Raw genomic sequence first — 19,101 nt, 5'->3', positions numbered from 1 at the left:
AATGCGCTCCGGCCTGCCCAGCGCCTGCCGGACCTCGGGCCCTCCCGGCGCCCTCCCGCCGCGGCCGGCTCCGCCGCCTGCTCACCTTGCGGGCGCATCCAGGGGAAGAGCTGCGTGGGCGACGGGCTCTGCTCCGAGCCCTCGGCCTCCTCGCCCAGGCCGCTGGCGGCGGCGAGCTTGCAGTCGGCGTACTGCACCAGGTCTGGGTCCTGCGCACCAAACAGGCTCTGGCGCTGCAGCGGGTCGTAGCCGTAGAAGTTGCCCGGGTCCCCGTGGCACGCCACGGCGCACGGGTTCTGCTGGTAGGGAGCCGTGGACAGCGACGACGGCCCGTGGTAGAACTCCTGGATTTGTGACGGGTGCTGGAAGCTGCCGCCGCTGCTGGGACCGTACACCACGGTGGGTCGGCCGCCCAGGTCCTGGGCGAAGCCGCAGTCATAATAATTGGGGCGCAGGGACTCCCCGGTTTTGTATTTGGAGAACAGTGAGTTGACGAAATAAGAGCTCATTTTATTGAATTTTGAGGCGGCGGCGGCGGCGGCGGCGGCTGTAGTTGGGGGCTGTTGGGGAGGGGGGTGGGGAGGGGGAAAGGGAGGGAGAGAGAGAGAGAGAGAGAGGGGGAAAAATGCGGATTCGCCGGCTCCTAGTCACCCTCGCCAGGAAAGGAGAGAGAAAGGGAGGAGGGGGGTGGGGAGAAAGAAAAGAAAAGAAAGAAAAAACGAAGATCTCGAAGCCGCCACACTTTTTGTGATTTCCAGGAATAGAAAAGGACAGAGAAACCTCCAAAAGTCTAAGCTTGCATGGCAGCCGCAGCTCGCTCGCCCTCCCCCCACCCCCCACCCCCCAAACAAAAATATACCGCCACTTAAAGAGGTCCTCGCTTTACATTTCGAAGAAGGGATGCCAGTTCATAAACAGTTTTCGGTGATTTACTTCCCTGCAAATGAGTTGTTTCATATTTTGCACTGTCTTTTCATGATCATTTGCATCCATTAGAGACCCCGCATCCTATTGGCTTCTCCGTACTCCTCCCGGACAGAACGCAGAGCGAGGGTGAGAGCGAGAGCGAGCGAGCGAGCGAGAGAGAGAGCTAGAGCGAGAGAGCGCCAGGGAGTGAGGAGAGAGCGCAAAAAAAAAAAAAAAAAAAAAGGAGGGGAAGAAAAAATACCCAGGGAGAGAGGGGGAGAGAAAGGGGGAGAAGGAGGGGGGAGAGAGAATGAATACAGATTAAATCTGTTTAACTACCAACATTAATGAGATATCTCTCGCCTCACAACAAATCAAATACCTTCGCAGACCACCCCAAAGACTGATGTGGGGGAGTCACGGAAAAAAACCACGCACACACAGACACAACGCGCCAGGCGTAGGCACGCTGTTAATTTCACGATTTTAACGAGGCAGTTGGAGTCTTTCTAAATGTCAGGGTCGCTTCGGAAAAATGTAAAAGAACACGGTTTAATTGCGCCGAGTTTTAAAAGGTCCTATAAATGTAATTGGTATTTTAATACAAGTTATCAAATCATACAGCTTTCTCTCCTAAACATATTTTCTAACAAACGAGGTAGTCATATTTAAAGCTTTAATGATCAATTTCCTTATTATTGATAAAGGTTTAACTATCGTGCGGAGGGAATTGGCTGGGTAACCGGCCCCCAAAAACGGCTGTAAACTCTTTAACAAACTATAAAACGCAATAAAGCCGGAGTCTGTTGTTGTTTATGCCGCAGCGCATAAAAGCTGTTAGCATTTTACGAGTTCTTTCCTCTACAGCTATAAAACTGCAGCTTCGATCGGCCCCCGCCGCCCCACTGCAGCACGGTGGGGGTGACGAAGCCGAAATGAGAACGATTATGGTTTTTTTCGGCGCAAACGGTGACTTTTCCGAGATTTTCACCTCCTTCGGTTGTGGCAAGCACCTGCCCCCCCCTCAAGACCCCAAACCACCCCTCTCTGCCCCGCCCAAGCCACTCACTCAACTTTCCCTCATTAAACAAATAAGCAAGGGTTTTCTATAGAGAGGGGTCCCGAAGGGCGGGGAGAGGGGACTGGAGGGTGGGGGAGAAACTTTCTGGTTAATGGGCAGTGGTGAAGCACAGAGCGAAGTTCGCCCTGCAGCTGCAGATTCTGCAGTTTTGCACAATCTCTGTTCGCTGGAGGGGTGTGTGTGCTGGAATTGGGGGGGGGGGTTGTTTCCAGAAGGCGCTGGAGCCCAGTCAGCGCTTTGGGGAGACTGACTTTGTGTGCGGGGAAAGGGATCCAAGCCGCCAGTGGGATGACCCCCAGCCGGCTGCCCCACCCAGGCTCTGGGCCCTGTTAGCAAGCCCACTGGGCTCTCAGCCTGCCCAGAGGGGCACATATCCTCAGCTCCCTGGGGTGGGGAGAGGCCCCCCTTCCCCTCACATGTCTAATAGAGAGAAGGGTCTAGAGGGGCTGCTGGGCCCCAAGGCCCTGGTGCCTGGCCTGGTGGCCGCTATTGTCTGCCCTCCCTGCCCTGGGCCAGGTGTGCGAGATGTGGGAGGGGATGCCGTTCAGTCCTCGCTGTTCACAAGACCCTCTGGACCATTAACACCCCTCCACTGACCCTGGGGTGGAGGGGATTCAGGTGGGGGAAGACTATTTAACCTGGCTCTCCCTCCAGACCTGGGGACCAGGGGCCTGAAAGACAGGGCAGGAGCCAGCTGACAGGCACCACTCCCCCCCACTGACTGCCCTGCCTGCGAGCCTAGCCCGGGGGGATGCGGGATGGCGGAAGGCCCCAGAAGAAGAGTGAAAACCACTACCAAGGGAAAGAAGGAAGGAAGGAAGGAAGGAAGGAAGGAAGGAGGGAGGGAGGGAGGGAGGGAGGGAGGGAGGGAGAGAGGAAGGAAGGAGGGAGGGAGGGAGAGAGGAAGGAAGGAGGGAGGGAGGGAAGGAAGGAAATAAGGAAGGAAATAAGGAAGGAAGGAGAAAATTGCTTACAACTAGATGGAGGCTTTACGAATATGTTCAATCCATTGTTTATTCAGGGGAGGGTGATTTGCCTTTGGAGGGGAGACTTTTGGGGACTCCACACACCCCAACCTTTGTAAAAATGAAATGACGCCCCATTTTCCCCAAGGGGGAAGCCCTCCTGCTGCCAAAGGGCCCACCTGGTCCTTCAAAAGTGAATCGAAAGGATGGGAGAGGGGCTAAAAGGGAGAGGAAGAAAAAGAAGAAAAGGGAGGGAGAGAAGCCTGGCTGTTGCGTTTTCAGCGCGTGGCTAAGGGGGCGGCGAGGCCGCGGAAGGCAGAGTTCAGTTGTTGGCGAAGCGAACATTTTTATCAAGTGCGGGGGATTTTATGGTCATGATTTGAGGACTCACCGGCGAGGTAGAAATTCAATGGCTTGTTCTAAATCATCCCTACACCGTGCCAGAAATTCCTGATGGAAGGAAAATGTTTCTATTATAGGAAAAAAAAAACAAGAAAGAGCGAGGAGATAATTTATAAACACCCAGCGGAGCGCAGATTTATTAGAGAAACTCAAGTTGAGGAGAAACTCCGCTAGTCTCTTTGCACCCGGTCCTGGGGGAAGAGGGGAGAGGCGGCAGCGGGGGTGAATTTGAGGGGCGGGGGACTATTTCTTGCTCGGTTTTGTCCGGATGGGGAGCACAGATTGGGCCGGGCCAAGAGGAAATGTAGATTTGGAATCACAATGGCTGTGGGTGGACAGCCAGCGCTTGGGTCTCAGAGCCCTAAGTGCTCGAGTCCAGGCCTCCAGCTGCTCAACTACAAAAGCACCCAGGCCCCCCAGGTTCGCCTGGGGCCCGGGGCCTGGGCCGGGGGCCCGGGCGCCCGGGAGTTGGAGCTCTCACCTGGAATCGCGGAACGGCGGGAGAACTGAGCTCCTGCTGCCTCCGGTTCTGGCTGTTCCCCGCACCCACGCGGAAAAGGGCAATCTGGGCCTCCCATAGCATCCGGAGGAGATATCTAAGCCTTCCCGCACTTCGGCACTCCGGGGAGCCCTGCCCCACGCAGGGTTCACCCAGCACGCGCTCTGCCCGGCACCCGGACACATACAAAGACTCTGGAGCCTCTGCCGGTACCGAGCCGCCCAGCGGGCTTTGGGCAACTGCACAAAGCCACGGTCCGATCCCATTCTCCTAGATTTGTGGACCCCCTGGGCTCGTTCACCCCTCTCTGATCCGTCCCCAGCAGTCGTCTTGGGGCAGCTTCCTCTCCACGCGACCTGCTTCTGCCGGCTTGCGCCTCTCATCAGACCTGCTCGCCCGCATCCGCGGACATTCCTCTCGACCCCTCCCCGGAAAAATCTCATTTTTCTGAATCGATGCTCCTCTTTTATTTGGACCCATTAATCCTATTATTATTATCATTCTCCGTTTTCATGCATTTATTGCCCCATCGAACACAGCAACTGGGTGAGAAGCGGCCGAGTCCTCGCGGAAAAATTCTGAAAATTGACCATTAGAGGAGGGGGAAACATCACTGTATCTATCGTTTATAAAATGTGAGAAGCGGCCATAATGAACTCTATATTTTTATTACGTGCAAATTATTCATGATTTTTGGTAGTGCGCAGTTCGTAGATAAAAGGCCGAAAGAAGGTGCGGTGTAGAGCCACGCACTCTTGCAGCCGCCTTACCGGGGATTTTCACGTGGAGCAAGGGTGCCATCTAGCGGCAGCCCTGAGAAAAGGCGCTGCTTTCATCGGTTCCGCCAGGTTCTGCCACAAACTTTATCCGCAGAAAAGGCGGCGGGAAACAACAGCTAGCGAGAGAAAGGAATCAAGAAACGGTTCATGACACTTTGCAGACAAGCTAAAAAAAAAAAAAAAAAAAGTCGGAGGATGGGGAAGAAAAAAGGAGGCATAAGTTTTTTGTGTTTTTTTTCTTTCGTATTTACACCTCCCACTCCCGGGTCCCTAATTTCTGACTGAGGTTGTTTATGGCCCGTAGAAGGGGGGATCGAGGAGCACTTTTCAAACCCCACACGAGTGTTTCAAATTCCAAGGAGAAACAATTGGGCTTTTAGTGGGGGGAGGGAAGCCTGAGAGGTTGGGATGGGACTGTAAAAGGATCAAGAGACTGCCCGCGCCCAGACGTCTGGCCCCGTCGGACCTGTGAGTGTGTGTGTGTGTGTGTGCGTGCGTGTGTGAGTGTGTGTGCGCGCGCCTGTGCATGCGCAGGGGCCTTCTTGTTTATGACGCCCGATTCTGGAGGGGGTATGAAGAACAAAGACCACAGTCCGAATTGCGGTCTCTGAAGCATTTGCGACAGCAAAATGTTCTTCCCACCCCTCCTTCCCCTGCTCCCCTCTGCCCCCTGGGGCTCCCGGAAGCCGCGAGCCCCGCGTCCTGGGCAGGGGAGGTGGGGGTGGCCGGGGCCGGGGCCTGTCCATTCCCCGCCGGGCCGGGAGCCCAGGCCCAGCTGTGGCTCTTTCAGCTCCGGAAAGTTTCCTTTCACTGTTTGCTTTGCTGCTGTTTAGTTTCTTAACCTTCAGAAATTTATACGCTATAAACTTTTATAGCGGTCATATTCTTTTATTGCTGCGCACACGGCACTGAATTCCTCTCCCGGCTTCTCTCTGTCTCGCGCTCTCGCGCGCTCTCTGAATCTCTCTCTTTTATGACAACCGATCTCCCCATCTCCGGCTGCCGAGCCTCCACACGGTCGCCTTTGTCTTTACGAAAGCCTCCCCGGGCTCGGGACCCGGACGCCGCCGCCCGAGGCCCCTCCCGGCGCCCTCGCCCTCAAGCCGCAGCGCCCTGTCTCCTTCCAGTCCCGATTTTGCGGTTCCCGTTGGCGGAATCCACATCTCTGCTCACGCTCAGCCACCGGCCGGGCCCCCGGAGCCCGAGACGGGGAGAGAGCCGCGCCAGCACAAGCTCTAGTACGGGATTCATTGTACCCCTAACGGAACCCTCCCTGAGAGGTGCGGGTCGAGGACCTGCCTTCCCCCCCGCCCCGGAGCTCCGCGTTCTCCTGCCTCTGCTCTCTCTCCCGTCGGGCCATCCTTTCGTTCCAGGGGGGTAGGCCTTACCGTTTCATTTCTAGGCTCCCTTCTCTCGCGACACGCTTTGTTCCTGCATCTATCCTAACCCGCAGAGGCCCCGCCGGCTGCAGCGTCGCTGCGGTGGGCACGGTGGGAGGCTCCGACTGCAGGCCAGCCCCGGAGCGCCAGCCCATCAGGGGCAGACTCCCGAAGCCTGGGGGAGAAAGGCAGGGCTGCCGAGAGGCCCGGCCTTCTAAGGAGACTCTGGCGGGGACACTCAGGCTGAGAGGGACAGCAAGGTGCCTCTGACAACGGAGTTTAGTTCTGGGGTCCGATTGGGAAGGGGGTTTCTTCTCCTGAGAAGTTTCTGTTCCACACTCAATCCGCTCCGAGCTCTGAGCTGCCTCCCAGGCCTCAACCCCTGCGCCAGGCTGCACGACCCTGTGACTCAAACTGGAGTCTCCAGCCCCAGGTGGGGGCCAACGGCACTAACAAGTTCACTCCCTGGGTGCAAGAAAGGGGAGTGGGTCTCTCCCGCCGCCTCTGTCTGTGCCCAGTGGCCCTGATGCAGGGACCTGCAGAGGGAAGCTGCTGCCTTCCTTGTTTCCTTGGCATTTTAAAGTGGCCGAACCGAGGTGACCGGCTTTCTTGGCAGGTTGAGAAAGGAACTGCTGCTTCCAGAAGCGGCAGAGTCAGAGCAGGCCTTGCCTGGACTCCTGTTCCAGAGTCAGTGAGGAGGGCTCCCGCACCTTTCTTTGCAGGAAGACCCCATTGCTTACTCAAGACCCAGATCTCTCTTCATACCGTTTACCTCCCTCCCCCCCAAGTCTCCCAGTTCTTCTGTGGGCTCTTTCAGAGTTTAAGCAGCACTCTCAGGACAAGCTCTCAGTCTGCTCTGTGAGGTCTAAGGAGGAACCTCCCAGCACAGGAGTTCCTTTTTTTTCAAACAGCCCTCCTGGCAACCAGGATCTCTACCTGTGTTCTACCTACGGCCGGGCAGCGTGGGCCAACACATAATAAGACACAGCAGAGATTGATTTTCTAGAGTGATATATTTTTTTTTGTTCTTTTCCTTGTCTTTTTTTTTTTCTTCCAAAATGAACAATCAGAACTCTAGGTCACTCACCCTCCCTACGCCCACCCACAACCCGTCCAAATTAGCAACAACTGAAAACAGGCGAGACAATCACCCTCGAAGAAATCACAAAACACAAGCACAATTTCACAACAGCCACCAATGAAGCAAAAAGTTCTACTGTAACGCCCCTCTGCGGGGTCTGGAGAAGCAGGAGCAAAAGTCCATGGAATTGGAGGGGACTGGAGAGGTGGGACAGCAGGGGAGAGGAAGCAAAGCAGAGAGGAAGCGTCGGCCTGATGCTTAGGTGTGATTCCAGTCTCTTTCCTTTGCATGCGGGATTGTTCCCTGGAAAGGTGCGCCTGCACCAGCCACGCAGCTAGCCATCCAGGCGGGAGTCGCGGGAAGTAAACCCCAGCATTGGGGCCCGTGCCGTTCTGCGCTGGGCCGCGCGCCCGCCGATCTCCGGGCGCCTCCTCGTGAGTCGCGCCGCGGGCTGGGTGGGGAGCAGCGCTGGGGCCGCTGCTCCTCCCGGTCCTGTACAACTTATCCTAGAAGGGCACTCGGGAATCGATTCACAATAAATTCTCCCTCGGTCTCTCCTGCCCTGACCTCCCTGCTAGCGGAGGGTGGAGGGGTTTTTCTACAAGGGGTGAAAGACTCGCTGGTGCAAGATGGAGTTGACCGATGGGAGAGTTACTCTCAGAGCTGGGGAGGATGCGGAAGAACGCAGGGCGAGTGGAGAGGAAAGAAAGCTACAGTTTGTCAAGTGAGGCACAGATGAACTCTGGGACAACATTGTCATGGCACCAAGGCTTGACCTCCTTTTGTTGGAAGGAGAGGAAAGCATCATGCAAAATTAAACATTTCCTGCAACCAAATGTGTGTGTGTGTGCGTGCATGTGGGTTGGGGAAGGGGGAGCTCCACCTCAGAGACCTTAAAAAACCATACACTGCCTTTCCTTGCCCTTCTTTGCCTACCTGGCCTGAGGGCTGAGTTTGCCTCCATCTGCCCGCAGGCCTGCCCAGCGTAAGTTGGGGTGCCGTGAGGATGGTATGTGACGGCAAGCCCTTTGGGCTGCCCCATCTCATTCAGGCGTGTGTCTCTAGACGTGTTCCTGGTGTGCATTTGCGTCAGTGGCAGATGCCTGATGGACTCGTCTGGTAGTCTGCAGGCTGTTCCGGGGTGCAGGAGTCTGCATATGGGGTGTCACTTCATTTGTCTGACGCGTTGACTGTGAGCATTCCCTGCTGTCTCCATGGGCTCCAGGTTTTATGTATGTGGGTGTGACTCGGGCTGTGTGTATTTGTGTCCCTAGGTGACTTTCGGATAGGTGCAAAGAGGGAACAGGCAAGCTAGAAGTGGGGGGCCACGGCTTCCCAGAAAAAGTTAGAGGACTGCTAGGGGCTTGACTAGGGTCACTCTTTCCTTGTGGCTGGTCACCTTCTTAGGAACCAACTACGTCTACCTTCTAAATCAGCAAAACTTCCTTCTGGGGGTCAGGAAGGAGAAAGGGACAAATAAGGCAAAGGAAGAAACAGGCTCTAGGACAGAAAAGGACTTGGAAGAGAAAGACCCCTTCCCCACTCACTTGAATACATCCCAGACAGCACTGGCTTTGGAGCCATCGCTTATAAATAAGAGTGAGATGAGGAAGGGGGCAGCTGGGGGTCATCTTTACTCTTTGCCCTGTTCCTTATTCATTTTCTTCATTTTCATCCGCCGGTTCTGAAACCAGATTTTGACTTGTCTCTCACTCAGATTGAGGAGTCTGGCCACTTCATGCCTACGGTCCCTGGTGAGGTACATATTGAACAGAAACTCCTTCTCTAGCTCCAGCGTCTGGTATTTGGTGTAGGGACAGCGTTTTTTCCGGGAGGAGCGAGCGTGTAGCCAGTTGGCGGAGGGATTGGCTGAAAGAGAAGCAGCGACAGAATCAAAGAAAGGAAGGGAATGAAGTGCCCCCAGTGTTCTCTTTCCAAGAGGGTGCACCCCTATTCTCCATTTCCCAGCTCACACTGGAGAAAGGGTCATCTGGGCCTTCAACCTCCAAAAAAAAAGTCCCAGAGATGGGTCAGCAGTTGCCACAGAAACCTCCAGGTAAGGGGTTATTTGGAGATAATGGAGCCAAATGTGTGCACAGGGTTCCTGACTGTGCCAAAGCCTCGCTTGCCTCAAGTTCTTTCCCAGTCTCCCTTTGCACTTGGGTCCTCCCTGGCTGGGCAATATTGGGATCAGAGCCCAGCACGGTGAAGCCTTACCACCAGTACCACCGGACTGGCCAGTGGCGGCTGGCCTGAAGGATCCTGGTTCCGGGCATGGGAGGTGAGGTGAGGGGTTGGGGAGAGCCTTCTGTTCAGCCACAACCAAGACACCTCCAAGCCCTCCAGTTCACATGGAACCCTGACCAGGTTACAAGCTTGCACCTCTTGGCCACATGGCAGCAAGCCTGTCTGTTTGTGTAGATACCCGCCCCCCCCACACACATACATACACCCCACAAATATGGGTCTGCACTTAGAGACGCAAACATCCAGCACACTCCAATTCACATGCAACCCAATTGCAACCATTTATCAACTCCAGCCTATGGACAGGAGAGCGCCGGGGGCTTACAGATAACTTATGGTCGCAATAGTCTCTCCTCTTCCACGCCTGCTCAGCTGCCTGTTTGGTTAACGCAAGTTCAGGGAAACTGGGGAGCAAGATGGCTCCAGTCCCAAGGTGGGGAGCAAGGGATGACATGGAGGTAAAAGGAAGCCCTTCACATCACACCCAGCCTTAACTGGCCCCAAGTGTGTGTGTGGGGGGGGGGGGGCGGGGCAAGAAAGGGGAATTGAGTGGAGGAGAAGAAAGGAAGAGGCAAAAATATGTATAGACTTCTCACCTCCTTCCTCTCCTCAGAACTCAGAATAGTCTCCAATTAAAAACTGAGCCAATTAAAAATAACAGCCACCCTCTGCTAGCTTCCTTCTCCCCAAATGAAAAGCATTGACTAAAAAAACAAAACAAAACAAAACCCGGTTCATCCTACATTAAGTACCGTGTCTTACCAATTTGCAGCGCTATTTCCTTAATGTGATTGCCAGGGATGGGACCCACAGTCACATTAAATATGAAAGAGGAGGAAAAACAGTTAATAATTGATCCTAGCCAAACAGTTGCCCTGCAATAATGGGCTTTCCAGGCAGAGTTTGGGGGTTTGAGGTGTGGGTCCTACCCCTGTGTGTGCAGGAGGGTTTGGAAAGGGCCGGTTCACCTAAATGCCAGTTGTGATTCAACCTGGCAGGCGTGAGGTGGCAGGACCCTGCTGGGACCTCGGGGAAGTGGGGCAGCCTTACCCTCCAGCAGGCAAAGAAGCCTCAAAGAGCCAGAGGGCCACTGTGTTGGTGGGAAATCTGGCAGGGCAAGCAGAGGCTGAAAAATCTGACTCTCACTCCCCAGGAAGAGCAAGGGGGGAGGACTTATGCCTCTAGCCTGTGGGTTATTGTTTGGAGCTGAGTCCCTAACCGATTTACCTTTCTTAACCTTGAGAGAGAGAGAGGGAGGGAGGGAGAGAGAGAACCCCTCTTTCTGCGAGCACCACCTCCTGGAAATTAGCCAGATTTGGGGTCCCGGCAGGGGTGCTCTTGGCGGAGTGGGAGGTGAAGAGAAAGTACCGACAGAGGGTAAAGTTCTCCGCCTCTGCCTCTCCGCATAGCCTCTTCCCCCCACCCCTCCTCTCCCCAGGGGCCCTTCGGGATCTCTCCATCAGTCCAGCGGTCCGCCCGAATTGCGAAGCTATTCCCCGGCTCCCCGCGAGGCAGACAGCTCTGGCTGGGGCAAGGGAGCCCCGCGGAGGGCAGAGGGGGCCGCAGAAAAAGAAACGGGCACCGGAGAGAGGATGCCGAGGAGGGGAGGGGGCGACCGGACCCAAGGCTCCCGGGGAGGGGCCGGCGCATCCGGGGAGGGGGCTCAGTCACCGCGACCTGGGTTCCCCCCGCCCCTCGCCGCGCCGGCTCGGAACCCTCTCGGCTACTGCACGAGATCTGTTCGGAACAATCCTCCGCCAAGCTGTTGCTTCGCAAATAAAATCCTAATGAGCCCCCTCCCCCTTCCCCTTGGCCGGCTTTTACGGTCTGCGCGTGGCGCAGGGAGCTCTGCCAGCCGCGCGGGCCCGGGCAGCTCCAGGCGCCCTCCCTCGCCGCGCGGGCTGTCGCCCTCGCTGGCAGCCCGCCGCGGCCCCCGCCAGCTCCTCTCCCGGCCGTCGCCGGCCTCTTCCCGGGCCTTTCAACTGGGGCCTCCGGGAAAGAGGGGGAAGGGAGGGCGAGAGAGCAACGAGTCGGTCCCTGCGCCCCAGTTCCTTCCAGGACTTGGGATCGTGGGGGCGGTGCTCCTCGCGCGGCCTCAGTCTCCCTTCTGAGACACCCAGCGTCCTCTCTCCCCGCTTCTTTCCTCCCTTCCTTCCTCCCTCTTCCCTCCTCCCTCGCTCGCTCTCCGGCCACCGCCGCGTTTTCCCTGCACATTGTCCGCAGTTTATTGCCTCTCCCCTCCCCCTCGCCTGGCCCTCGGCCTGGGTATTTCCTCACTTTTTATAACTTACTTTGATCCGGCCTTTCTTTGTCCTCGCTTCCTTCGCAAATTTTATTGTCCCCGTAGCCGGGTCTTTGATTAGACAGGACGGCCTCCCTGCCCGCAGAAGTTTCCAAACTGTACTCGGGCGTGCCCTGTTTGAGCAGCTCCCCAGGCGCGCCCAGCAGCGGCTCCGCCTTCACGGCTGCCTGGCCCTGCCCCGGGGCAGCCTCGCCCCGCGGCGCCGGCTCCAGCCAGGTGCGAAGGTACCTGCTCTCCGCCGGCGGGACGCCCTGGGGCTGGATGTAAGGGTGGTAGACAGACGGCAGGCTCCCGGAGGCGTGCGGGCTCAGCGGCGCCCAGGAGGCGCCGAACACCGGCGCTTTGGGCTGGAAGCTGCACGAGGGGAACTCCAGGTGCTCGGCGTGGCCCGGCTGCCGCGGGCTCGCGTACTGGCCGGAAGGAAACTTGGCTGGAGGCACGTCCTCACTCTCGTGACTTATGATCGAGTCGACATAATAGCTGCTAAGCGTCCCAGAAATGGACATTCTCAGACATTATCCGGGCGCTCACAGGGGGAAGGGAAGCGCTCGCGCGGCGGCGCCCAAGCAGGGAGAGGTGGCACCCGGACCGGTGTGAGGGCTTTCGGACGCGACCCCCCCGGTCCCCCACCCTCCCACCCCCACCCCCACCCCCTGATCAACTTCTCAGCCAACAAAGTACAGTGGAGCAGCGCGGCTCAGCGCTCCTTGCAAAATGATTGGTCAAAGTTTTTCCGACTGCCTGATAAAGCGTCAGCTCCGACATAAATCAATCGGGCGAGGGGGCTGCGCTCTCGCTGTCATCCGTCCGCACCGCATTCCATATCGAGGATGGATTGTTTTATGCTGATGCAATGTGCTATCACGTCAGGGCTCAGGCGGACACGTAACCTCAGCCGGAGCTGCCGGCCGCCTGGTCGCCCCCCACCCCCACTTTCCAGGAAAGGGGGGGGGGTACTTCTCAACATGGGGCGGCGGGGCGGAGGGGAGGCGGAGGGAAAGCAGCGGGCTGCCTCCGGAGGGACGCTGGCTGCGGAGCCCTCTCCCCAGGCGGGTCGGGGAGGGAGGGAGAGGGAGGGAGAGCAAGGGCTAGAGGGAGGGAGAGAGCCCCAGCCGGAGCAGCAGCCCGAGAGGCCCGGCAGGATAATTAAAGCGGAGGTGTCTTGCCCCCACCCCCACCTCCATCCAGCAGGCCCTCGGTTTCCTCTCCTCTGTCCCCTTGACATAAGATGTTTATTAAACAGCAGCGCGGCGGCAGCAGCAGTCCTCCGGAGATGAAGTAGAGGGGAAGGGGGAGAAGTTGGGATTTTATGGGATGTTACCGTCTTCGGAGAGAGCGCTCTGTGCGCTCTTTTGGGAGGTTTACAGGCCCCAGCTCTCAGCACTTCCCGCGACCCCTCAGCAGCTGGGGGAGATAGAGGGGAATAAAGGGGCTGGGTGCCGAGGACCCACTATCTACCCTGAAATTAGAACCTGACTGAGGTTAAAGGGACTCATCAGGGCCAGGAAACTTGAGCCTCCAAGAGTTTAATGCAACTAGCCAAACGCTCCTTTAAACCTCTAGGGCCGGCTCTGACCCTGGCCAGAGCGATGGGTGGGGGCTGGGCACGGCCCCTTCTCCCTTCCTCAGCAGAGTAACCGCCAGACTCAGTTGCCCAGATGGTGGAGCTGAACGTGAGAAAGGGTTGAGGGATCCTCCCGAGGTGTCACCGGAGCGGAGACATGGGAAAGGGTCCACAACCAGCATGGGAAGGGGTCCGGGGTTATCTCCACCTCCCCCCAGCGAGAAAGGAGCGAAGACCGAGTTTCGGTTCGCCTGCCCCGCCGGGAGTTGCTGCTCCGAATCCACTTCTAAATACCGGCATAGGCACCGGCGGTGGACGGGGAGCATGGCTGGGTCACAGCCTCCGCCCTCCCGGGGACCCCCTCGCTGGAGCCTCCAAATATGGGGTTTTGTTTGGCATCTACTAAGCCCTCCTGCGCTGGGACTCCCCCGGGGCCGTCGGCTGGCTTCTTGGCGCGTTTCTCAGCCGTTTTCTCCTCCAGCCCCTGCTCTGGTGTAGCCGCCTCTTAGGGCTAGGGGTGCACGGAGGCGCGTGGTCAGACCCGGCTCCCCTCGGCTGGGTTTACGGGCGACTTGGGGCTGGTTTTCCCCGGCGGTTCTCTGACCCTGGGCGGGTGGGTACAAGGTAGGCGGCTCCCAGAGCCAGGGCCTCACCCCCAGCCCGGTTCCTTTAACAAAAGCAGGGACCGTTCTAATTTGGGGCGATATCTTTTTGGCCACGAACCCCTCAGCCATGCAGAAAGCTGCGGATCACCTCTGCACACGCACAGACGCACTCCCGCCAGCTTTCCTTTCCAAATGAAGCCATCTCGTGTCATTACGTGTGAAATACGAGGGCGAAGCGCCATATTTCTTCACATTATGGCGATTTCAAAATGATTTTTTAAAGATCAATGCCGGCGCCCAGCCGGCCCCCTCCTTTTTCACCCCCGCCCTCCGAGGGCGATAGCCGGGCAGATCCGGAACCAAACAGCGTGAAGATGTGCTTTTTCCATGGGACCCAAGTGGGGAAACAAAAATCCATGCAAATTCTTCTAAGTAGCGGATGGACGTTTGGGAAAGTCGGGGGAGCTCCCCAGCCTCGCCAGCGAGAAAGCTGGGCGCAGAGCGAATGAATCACAGTTAAGGCAAAGCACCTGTTCTTGATTTGCCAGACGTATGGAGTCAGCTGTCGGCGTTACCTGTAATAAATATATCCTTTAGGAAGAAAAAAAATCCCCTCCCCCTTCATAAATAACGGCGTTATGAAGCATGGCCGGCCGAGGATATGATTTTCTGTAGTATATAAATTAGGGCCCAAAAGGACATGCGAACTGTGGGCTGGCCCTTTTTTTATTTATGGAAAAGTCACAGCACTGCTGGGCGCTCACTGGGCTCTGACAGCCACCCTCCAGGCTCCCATTCCCTGGCCCTGGCTTCTCCACCACCTCCCTTTGCTATTATAAGGGAAGCCAAGAGGGCCACTTAGTTAAGGGAAGGGGTTAGAGGAGAACATTTGGGCTTAGGGCTTCTGGCCCTACAAGGGTGAAAAGTCCCAGAAGACAGAATTCAGGTTTGGTGGGTTGCCGACTGCCCCTAACCTCTGGTGGCCCCTAGGTGCTGGGTGAGGAAGGGACCCAGGCCTCTTCTCTGAGACCAGAGCTTAGCCTTTGTTCAGGAAGAAGCTGGAGGGTGTAAACAATTTCAAAATGGCAGGTTTGCAAGATCTCAGTCTTCTCAGCAGAGGTGACTCTGGAGGGAAGAGAATCGGCTAGCCCGCAAAACCAGGAGTCTGATCCCCAGGTCGTCTCTCCAGGTGGGGCTGCAGATGCACCAAGCAATGTGCCCCAGTCCAACCACACTTTCTCAGATGCACTGCTGACCGAGATGGAGCTCAGCGCCAGCTCTGGCAAATGTTTGAAGGGTCGGCTGAGAGGGGCTCCCTTCCTTGGGTGCTCTGAGGACCTGTGGATCCTCCTCCCCAAAGATATTGTTTTCTCCCCCAGAAAATGGTAACTATCATGGTGCAGGGGAAACAGGATTGCAGCCTCTGAAGCCCAGCTTCTGAAATGGCTTAATAGAGGGGTCACTTCAGTGGGGGTCACCACCCCACCCCCACCCCACCCCACCCCAGTCCTAAAGGGGAGAGAAGGAAAACCCTGCCTTCCCTCGCAGGCTCTTGCCATTTCCTGCGCAGGAGCCGCGCCTGAACACAACTAGGGCTAGTAGCTCCCGGAAGGGCAGACAGAGAAAAGCGGCAGCCCCTGTTCACACCCGGGCCCAGAGCAGCCAAGAGCGAGGCCGAGGTGGCCGGAGCAGAGGCTGACCCCGGCCTGGACCAGCTGGTGAGTGATTGTGCTTTGAGGCGGCTTTTGGAAGGGTTCTTGTCAATATTCGGGTAGAAGAGAGGGGAAATCTAGAGGAAAGGAAGGAGATGAAAAAGAGAAGAAAAATGAAAAGAAAGAAAAACGATACGTGGAAAAGGGAGAAAATAGTTTGCTTTTAATTAATAAGCTAACCTGAAATTTAAGCAGGCTATATTTGAATAGATGTGTGTATCCTCTGCGTATGTTTCAAATCAGCATTTCTTCATGGGGAGCCCAGTGTGCAAGGGCACTGTTCTATATTATGTATAGAATATGTAATAAATAAAATTGCCAACTCTAATTCTGGATGTGCTTGGGTGTCCGTATATGAGACCTAATCGTGCATATATGGATGTGTATGTAACCCCTGTGAGTGATGTGCATTTACGTTCTGCTCATATAAGAGCTATAACTCAAAGGGCTTGTGTATCTATTTTATAACCATCACACACCTAGGAAAAGAACAAAAAATTTTCGTATTTGTGCATTTGAATTGTGCCTATAAAATATTGGCTGATTTGGAAGCCTCACTTGAAAATCTGCCCTTTGACTTGATATTCAAGTGTTGTATACACTGTATCCTTGAACAAATGTATGTGACAAATCTGGATTCGATTACAACTTCCTCCGAAAACATTTTTCTAGATGATGGAGGAAATGCCCCATATTGGCCCAGAAGAGGTCATGAAATTCCAAGATTTTTTTTCCAAACATGAAATCTTTTTCTGTACATCCTTACTCAAAACTGCGGGACAGTGCGCATCGGGTGATGCTTATTTTATGATAGTGATAGGCACGGGGGTGTAGGCACCGTTACCTGCCCCGGCATGTGTCCTGCACAGTGTGGCACAGAGATGAATAGAGATGAGCTGGTGTGAAAGCCCTCAGGTAAATGTGGAGGTCATGCACAAGCACAGCTAAGTACAACAAAATTAGAAAGGTCCCCAAATTTGTCTTCAAGCACCTAGAAGTATTTCTTTTGACCCAGGACCAGAGTCCAGACCCACCCTGGAAAGGAGTGAAGAGTGGGGACACTTGTTCCATGGAGAGGAAATCAAGGTCCCCAGAACCTTCCATCTTCACAGAAACAGCCTCCAAAACAGGGATCACATCGAAACTGCACTCATGGGTTCAAACCTCCATTCTTCTACCTTTCCTGAGCGGGGGTCTGAATTGTAACATAACGAAATCTTCTGCCAACTTCCCTCTCAGGATGTCAGAGGTGAAAGGAAGGACGGAGAGGTCAGCGGCCCAAGTAGACCTCAGGATCTTCTTACCAACTCAGCCATCAAGGAGCTCAGGCAGTGGGGGTGGCTGACTCCTTGGAAGGGGGTATCCAGGAGGCCAAACGGGGTGGGCAGCAGGCGGGGCGGGCGGAAAGGAGCCGAGCAGGTAGAAGGTTATTACGGAATTGCTTCCATAAAACCTGTGGCTGTTGTAAAACTCTCTGCTTTCCAAAGACTTTATTTCCTCCTTTCTCTCTAACATCCCCCTTTTTTCTTTTTACAGTACTTTTCCTGGGAGGGGGTGGCTGAGAGACTCCAGGGATGGAAAACAGTTGCGCTTCGAGCAGCTGGGCAGGTTTCCAAGAGGCCCAGGCAAGGTAAGGGGCGTAGGGACACTCCAGGCCATCTTTGCCCAGATGAGAGGACAAGAAAATCCCCAGGGACAACGTTGTTGACGTTTGCTCATCAGCACAGTGGACCGAAGGGGGCATTTCCCCTGGACTGGGGTGGGTCTCCCCAAGTATCCTTCCACACTAGCAGAGGCCCCTTGTTCAGACATCACCCCCCCTGCCCTCCAAGTCAGCCTGGCGCCGGAGCCCCATCCGGTGGGGCCCCATTCCTGGGCCCCTTTCCACATTTCCTCTGCCTCAAGCAGGGGGAAAAAAGTTTGGGAACAAAAGTTAGCTTATGCTTTGGAACACCCCCCTCCTTCCGCCAGCACTTTTAGTTATTTCTTTCCTGGGCAGAGAGCCAGCAGCCTGCAGAGGGCTGGGGTCAGAGAGGGTATCATGGCCTTACCCATGCCCCTTCCCCCTGCTCCATCCCCTAGCCGTTCCATCACCCAGGGAACTACTCAGCAGCCTGGGCTCCTCACCAGCTTAGCAGTCAGGGCCCTCTCCGCAGGGCAGGGGCGGCCCTAAGAACCTATCCAAGCCCCCTAGCCCAGCCCTGGTGTGGCAGAAGCCAGCTAGGGGACTGGAAAGGCAGAGGACTCTTTGATCCCCTTGGGAGGATCTGCCCACTCAGGGCCCTGGGAGCATCCCTGGGCGTCTGCAGGCTGACAGAGCAAGGGACGCTGATGTTCCCTCTCAGAACGGGACTCATTGAGCCCTCCTCAAGGACCTGAAGCTTCTGTGGAGCTCAGGCCCATTCTCCAAAGGGTTACAAAGATCTCAAGGACACCCCTTATCCCTGTTGGAATCAAGCATGTGCAAAGTTGGAAGCTGGAAGGTTCTAAGTGTAGACATGGAGCCTGAGGCCCAAAGGCAGGAAGCTCCAAGCCCTAATTGCCATCCTTCTGTTCTGCAGAGCAGCTCAGGAGCTGCCTAGAAAATTACCTTTGGAAAGTTGAATATTCCCCCTTCTCTCCTTCCCTTCCAAAGACGCACTCTAAAGAAATTCAGAAGTGGAAAGACACCCCAGGCCTTCCCAGATCTCTTCTCTGGGGAGCATCCTGCCTGCACGGGGGCGAAGGACCTCAAACCTCTCTCCACCATTTTTCCAAGAGTGAGACACCAGTCCTGACTCTGTTTTGCCCGTCCCCTCCCCCCACTCCTCCTGCTAAGCGAGGAGCAGTAACTGCCATGAACCGGGTGGTTTAATGTCGTTGTGTTCAGAAACCCAGGGCCAACAACATGAAACTACCTAATTCACTCAGCAGTTCCAGTTCGTGCTCTGGGTCAAGGGCTCAGTGGGGCCAGGCCCCTGCAGCCATGTTGAGGCCCCAAACCGCAGACTAACCCCATTTTCCTCTACTTCTTCCCCAGCAGAACCCAGCTGCTAGTAAACAGCATTATCCAACGAACAGAGCGGAACTCCAGCTAAAACCATTCTGGAGCTCGTCCCGTCAGCTCAGATTCCAGGAACTTCTTATCCCTTCCAGGAGCTCTGGCTGAGGACACCCTAAGCCAGCCCCAGGCCTGGGCAGGGCCTCACCAACTTACCTACTAGATCGCTGCCTCGCTGCTTCTGTCCCTGCAGGTGGATGGCGATTTTTTTAAAACTTCAAACTGTTATCGAGGTGCTTCTACACTCACATCTGGAGAGCGCCTAAATTCCAAGGTTACCCAGGCTTCCTGGGTAGTTCTAGGAGGACAAATCTTCAAGCCCTACACCAAATCCCGGCTTTGCGACTGGGGTGTAGTCAGAGGAGTGGGGAGAAGTGGGAAGAAAAAAAAGCGACAGACCGAAAAAGCAAAGTGTCAGAAAGTATCACGAAGCCATGAGGGAAGCAAACACACAAAGAGTAGGATTCAGAGGGGCCAGCGGGTTGACCTGAATGGTCCTCTGGGAAGCCACCCTGCCCGAAATGTCCGGGGGGGTGGGT

At 55.8% G+C, this 19,101-nt stretch overlaps 2 protein-coding genes across 6 annotated transcripts in view; both read right to left on the bottom strand.

The window, feature by feature from the left end:
* The window catches only part of HOXB8 (homeobox B8), a 34,101-nt gene that overhangs the window by 1,976 nt on the left and 13,024 nt on the right, over positions 1-19,101 (bottom strand). For 3 of the 5 annotated variants that reach the window (XM_058284039.2, XM_071210616.1, XM_071210618.1), the window contains exon 4: positions 86-1,090. In XM_058284039.2, coding sequence (XP_058140022.1) covers positions 86-509 — 424 coding nt within the window. In that variant the 5' untranslated portion in view covers positions 510-1,090. Of the gene's footprint in view, positions 1-85; positions 1,091-3,343; positions 4,814-19,101 lie in introns of those variants that run through there. The other 2 variants (XM_071210617.1, XM_058284038.2) reach the window with 2 other exon arrangements.
* HOXB9 (homeobox B9) lies at positions 4,807-12,283 on the bottom strand. Its single transcript, XM_004455369.4, has 2 exons — positions 11,631-12,283; positions 4,807-8,961 (listed from the first exon to the last, which is right to left on the bottom strand). The coding sequence occupies exons 1-2, from the start codon at positions 12,145-12,147 to the stop codon at positions 8,726-8,728; spliced, it is 753 nt and encodes a 250-aa protein (XP_004455426.1). The 5' UTR covers positions 12,148-12,283; the 3' UTR covers positions 4,807-8,725.

The sequence above is a fragment of the Dasypus novemcinctus genome, chromosome 21 (genome assembly GCF_030445035.2).
Source record: "Dasypus novemcinctus isolate mDasNov1 chromosome 21, mDasNov1.1.hap2, whole genome shotgun sequence".
In the NCBI taxonomy this organism is placed as follows: domain Eukaryota; kingdom Metazoa; phylum Chordata; class Mammalia; order Cingulata; family Dasypodidae; genus Dasypus; species Dasypus novemcinctus.
Note: the sequence above shows the minus strand (reverse complement) of the source record. Positions and strands in the feature narration are given on the sequence as shown.